At 45.3% G+C, this 6,000-nt stretch overlaps 1 protein-coding gene across 3 annotated transcripts in view; it reads left to right on the top strand.

Moving 5' to 3' along the window:
• The window catches only part of CDK6 (cyclin dependent kinase 6), a 136,767-nt gene that overhangs the window by 1,822 nt on the left and 128,945 nt on the right, over nt 1-6,000 (top strand). For all 3 annotated transcript variants that reach the window (XM_035318726.1, XM_035318727.1, XM_035318728.1), the window contains exon 2: nt 1,240-1,731. In XM_035318726.1, the coding sequence (XP_035174617.1) occupies nt 1,499-1,731 (233 nt within the window). In that variant the 5' untranslated portion in view covers nt 1,240-1,498. The remainder of the gene's footprint in view (nt 1-1,239; nt 1,732-6,000) is intronic.

The following is a 6,000-nucleotide window of genomic DNA, read 5'->3' as shown; positions in this document are numbered from 1 at the left end:
CGTGGCGGCGGCGGGGCGCGGCCGGGCCGGGGCCGGGGGCCGGGGGTCGCGGGCAGGTGTCCCCCCGCCGGGGGGCAGCGCCCTCAGAGAGGGGGTGCTTCGGAGGCTGCGGGGCAGGGAACGCCGCAGGGTGCAGAGGAGGGCATGGGGGACTGTCCTGGGTTAGTGCTTGGTGGCTTCTGAAAGGTGCGAGATCGGCGTGAAGGTGAAAAAAAAAAATGGTGAAAATAGCTATAGGTTCAAGGCAGGGGATGCCTGGCTGACGTGTCTCGGGGACTTTGATCCTAGCACGGTAAAATACGGTGTAGGGGAGAGTTACAGCCCCCAAAGTCCCGATATCAATATATTAAAAAGAGGCAAGGAGTAAAGGAGAGCACTGACATGGAGCTGCTGTGAGGGGAGAGGATTTGCACCCAGTCGTGGGGTAGATGCGTGGATGAAACTGGATGCAGAGGGAGGCGGTTCTGCCCTCCTGCCTCATGCACTAGGCAGCAGACCATGAGACCATGCTGTTCCTGAAGACCATCTTCCATCACGTACCCTGTCCCACAGCGATCAGCAAGGAACTGCCACTCATGCGTCCCATGGCAGCAGCATCCACAGCTAAATCCCTTGCATGATCACAAGTTTCATGAATATACCACAGCATGCAATGCTCAGAAACATATTAGTATCATCTGATATATGTATGTATTTCTCCTCCCACGAGGCAGGAACTTGTCTCTTGCAATGCAGTGCTTAGTACAGCGGAGAGCAGATCAAGGCTGGAACCTCTCAGTGCTATCACTTACAATAAGTCACAGTAACATGGCACGGGATGTATTTCAAGGACTCCTCTATGGAACCTTGGAGTCCTGCATTCCTGCCATACGCCCCTGGACATAGCTTGTCACACGTGCATAGGTAACTCCTCCATCCACCTCCTCCATATCCCCTAGGGCCGCATTCAGCCCTTTGCTCAGGAAAATCCCAGAGCACGTGGTTGCTCTGTGGCTGTGTGCTGTAGCTTTCTGGGCAGAGCACGATAACTACCCAGCATAGTATCAGCCGTGCAGTGATGTCGACCCCTTGGCAGCCTGGTGGTTCACATCTTCCTTTGCACCACGTTTTTGCTGTGCATGTAACTGTCTCCTGCATAAGCTTAATTTTCTGTTTTTAAACCATGAGAAGTGATGAAGTAAAATAAAGCACAACAGCAGCACATTCTAACTCCTCTTTGTTGCTTGGTTGCTCCTCCAGATCTAACTGGCCTCACCCAGACAATGCTCCCAAAGACTGTATGATAATTTCTGGCGGCTGCAAGAGGAGGCACATCGGGGCCTGTGCAGCAGAGGAACGGGACCGGGGGGCCGAGAACTTCCTCTTGCTCACGTGGCAGGGCTACCAGGTGCGTGGCAGACCCACAGCGCGATCCAAGTGCTAGCCTTCAGAAAGCCAGGAGGGACGGAGGGCTGCCCCGAGGCACCCCGGGCACGGGAGGAAGAGGAGCAGCGGCAGCATGGATAAGGACAGCACAAACCTGGCTGACCAGCAGTATGAGTGTGTAGCCGAGATCGGCGAAGGAGCCTATGGGAAGGTGTTCAAAGCCCGGGACTTGAAGAACGGAGGCCGCTTTGTGGCGCTGAAGCGGGTGCGGGTGCAGACCAGCGAGGAGGGGATGCCGCTGTCCACCATCCGAGAGGTGGCGGTTCTGAGGCACCTGGAGACGTTCGAGCACCCCAACGTGGTCAGGTGAGGGAGCGGGGCATAGGGCCTGCCCAGCAGGGTCCCTGTGTCGCTGCGTGCATGAGGCGAGTTGGGGTACATACACGTACTGGGCGCCGGTCTGGGTTTGTGGATGGAGTGAGCCCTCAGACGTATACACGACGTGTGGTTTGAGGTTTCAGCAGGCCGTGGTGCTGCCTGCCAGACCTCACCTCATCCCTGTGCATTGCCTCCCACACACACAAACACCCATCTCCAGAGGCATAGGTGTGTGACTTAAGTGCTTGGGTGGATGGGCACGGAGCCACACATACACTATTTCCTCAGGCGTGAGGGAGAATGAAAAAACCAACGACTCTTTTTGTCCCAGGTATTAGCTCTGCCAGCTGCAGCTGATCTTTAGCAGCCCTATTCATTATCAAAACGACAATGATTATGAGAGTGTTAGTGGAATGTGTGTTCCACCTTTTTAGATACTTTTATTACATTAAAGAGACGCAAGAGCCTAAGACTTCAAGCTTTGAAGGAGGCCTCACGACTGAACGCTGTTTGACTGTTAGTAATTTCACTAAGTGCTGCTGACGGTGCTACCAAGAGTGCAGAAGGACAAAATGCAGGCCTTGCTCTCAAAACGGTGACAATGGCACTAGGATTTCCCTCCTGTTATGCCGGTAGCATAAGCCCTGAATAAATGACCCGTGATCTTAGGCAGGTTCTCCCAGTGCTAAGACTGGCCCTGCCATGAGCTCTCGCCTTCCTGTAGCTGGAAACCTCCAGCAGCCAATTTGCTCAATAACCATTATCCTGGCTGGCACTTAGTGATGCCAGGGGCATACATTTCAAAAATGGGTGCATCCAAGTGTGGGCAACGTATCATATCTGATCACTGAATCAGGTGACTTGGCTTACCGAGGAGCACACCCAACGTCCTTTCTTGGCAACAGAGATAATTGATAGCTCTTTAAATCTCTGAAACACAGTTCAATAATTTTGGAGATTAAGTATGGATTTAGGTGCCCAGGTGCCCAGATATTTACATACTTGAAAATCATAAGCCTTGTTTGGCTTTTGCCCCAGACCACATTTCGGACACAAGAGCTCACAATGTGATGTGTAGCGGTGTTTGGGACCTTGGCTGCGCACCTTCTTCCACAAACAGGCAGGGGAATGTAAGAAGCAGTTTCAAACACTGTCTATTCTGAAACAGGAGGAATGCTATTTTAAGAGTCACCTCTGTTGTGCATATTTTTAATCTGTAGAGCAGATGAAGCTCTCAATAGCACTTCAGAGTGGTTGAAATCGTGTCCTTGTAATGAGAGATTATTTGAAAATACTTGAATGTCTCAGTTCCATTACAGAAGATGGTAAAAGATTTTGTAATCTACTGAGATTAAAGGTCTATTTTTATATTATGTAAATCTATTCAGAGAAGGAAATACTATAAATGAAGATCTGCAGTTTTATGCAGCTGACCTAGAGTTACTTAATGTCAGAACAAATGTTCATTGTTTGTGCATGCAGTCTGGAAACTGGTATTGTGGCCAGGTTAGTAAGTAAAAAATACGGCAAATGCATTGTCTGCATACTGGATTAGAAGGTACAGCATTTTCAGTGCACTGGGATAGCCACGCAAATATTTGAAGTCAGACTTTTTGCGAAGGGGACATCTAGCTATCTTCTGAATTTTACAGGCAACTAGCCTGAGACAAATGAGTGAGCAATGCAAATCTCATGTCAAATCTGTTATCTCTGAGTAAGGCATGTGTGATCCATGAGTCGTTCAATGCAAACCAACAGTCATTCTGTGAGTCAAAATTTAGACACACTACACGCAGTTGAGCCACATATGACCTGTGCTGCTGAGCAAGCGTGGTTTTGGTGCTCTGGCATCAGCTGACAGCAGCAGCAGAAGCCACAGGCCACGTCTTGTCATGCCCAATGCAGATGGTAGGGTTGGGCTAGCCAGGGAAGACCATAAGGAGCTCAGCCCAGAGCTGTTCTGTCTGCGTGAAGTGATGCTGAACATGAAGAACAGTTTTGGAAGGAGAAGGCCCAGCACTTGCTAGGTAGAGGTGTAGAGGTTTTGTTGGTCACAGAGCCTCAACATGGGACCACCTGAGCGACTGCAACCTGGGATTGGTGTGGCAGCCTTAGAGCCCCTTCCTTTAAAATCCTGAGAAATGCTTAGTGTCACAACTGGTTTCTAGTGCTTGGCACTGGGGATGGAAAATAATTTTCTCCATAAAGTACAAATGTCTAAATAGCATAGAATAATTTTAAACAAAATATTTATCATATTTTTCCATGCTATTTCTTGCTAATTATGAGGGGTTTTGTTCTATGTCCCCTCTATCCAAGTCTCTTGTTTCCACATTCATACCGTGCAGTGATGCATTTGTCACAGCACAGTTGCTTTTACAGGAATTAGATAATGAAGTTAGATAAGACTTGATGGCAGAATAAAGCAGAAGGAGGTGTGAGGTGAGAAGTGAAAGGAAGTCTAATCTTCAACAGAAAAGTGATGGTAGTCTAAGTCTCTGAACTGTTAACTGTTAAGGGAATAAGGTCTGGTGGACTGATCAAAATTTTTGAAAGACTGACAAAAATAGCATACAGAAAGGCATGGGAAAAATACATTAAAAAGGATGATTGCTTTGTGCTTAAAATATTCTCCCGCTCACATTTGCCCTTGTGGAAAGGTCAGGACACCTTACGCTATTCTATTTACCTTCACAAAACAAAGCAAAAAATAGCTAGTCTTCAAGAGTAAATGGTTGTGTGAATTGTTCTAAAATGAGGAATGTTGTATGAAATATCCCTACTAACTGGGAGGATGATTAAGGTGTTCCTCTAGCTCACCTTTCAGATAGGAAGATGTAATGCTTTATTAAAACCTTACTGTATACAGTAGTTAAGTCTGGCAAAAATTGGTCCAGCACTTATGTAGCTTAGTTCTGTTCTGTTTGGGAAGAAATGAAATATACGTAGACAAAGGACAGACTTTGCCAGGAATAAATGACATATTAGATTCAGGAAATTCCTGTGTGTAAAACTGGGAGTATTCCCTGCTGTAATATATCTGTAAATTTTTTTCTTGTGATTATATTGCTAAATCCAGTAATATATTGTGTTCATTTTATACTTCTCCTGCTGGTAATCAGATGAATAATTTTCCCCTAATGTTAATCATCCATCAAACCATGAATTTGCACACTAGGAAGGTGATATACAAGACAGAATACTGTAATTCTTGCAGTGCTCATTTTCTAACACACGAACACACATATATTTAACAGTTTTAAGAGTTTTAAACCATAAGCAAATAGAGCAAACCTGCAAACCTGGATGTTTTTTAACCTGGATGTTTTTTTGCTTCTCTCTCTTTTTTTTTTTTTTTTTTTTTTTTTTGATATATCTAACTTGGTATTTCTGTGGGTTAGTAAGTCTTCTATTTTAAAACAACCAAAACTATATTGAATACAATCTAATAGAATAAAATCTAATTTGGTCTGTTACGTCAAAGATAAGTGTCAGAAATCTTGCCATTCAGGATCATAATTGCCATGTAATAAGGAATTCAAAATCTTATTTCTCTCCTTTCTGTTAACTTGCAGAATAGGTGGCCCAGATAATTGGTTTCTGTTCAACAGAATGATCTACCCAGCTGGAAGTGTAACTCCATTCCTCAGACTTTTTGGTATATGGATAAATGTGTGGGAAACCCGATAATTATGAGTAATTGGACAATTATCCCGTGTTCAAATTTTTATGTTGTTTTACAGCCAATGAAATATAAATGACACTGTAGACAGCACTCTGTGGTGCAGCAATACCATCATGTTGCTTTTTCCTGACATTTGCAGTCCATGGTCCGTGCTTCTTATCTTTTGGTTTGCACTTGAGTGCTTTATGGAGCCCATCAGCTGCTTCCCTTGGCAAGGACACCTGAGTGTGGAGGGATGAGGCTGGTGCATTCCTGATGCCACTGACCCTGTTTGCACAGATGTAAAGACCATCACTTGACTTTGCTCAAAGTTCCCAGAAGTGTGCAATGGTTTGGTGCTTAAAATTGCATTATACTAATATAGGAGGTGTCTTTTTCATAACAGTATCTTAAAATTCCCCATCTAACCTGAGGCAGAGAGCATTCAGAACGTACCTGAAAGAAGTCATCAATACATGGCCAAGCTTTTGCTAGGCAATTTGATTTTGCAGTTGTTGTTTTTTTTTGTTTGTTTGTTTGTTTGTTTTTGTCAAACTGAAATTGTATGGGAACATACAGCAAGAGAGGAATTT

Source organism: Oxyura jamaicensis, chromosome 2, assembly GCF_011077185.1.
Source record: "Oxyura jamaicensis isolate SHBP4307 breed ruddy duck chromosome 2, BPBGC_Ojam_1.0, whole genome shotgun sequence".
Classification (NCBI taxonomy): Eukaryota; Metazoa; Chordata; class Aves; order Anseriformes; family Anatidae; genus Oxyura; species Oxyura jamaicensis.
Note: the sequence above shows the minus strand (reverse complement) of the source record. Positions and strands in the feature narration are given on the sequence as shown.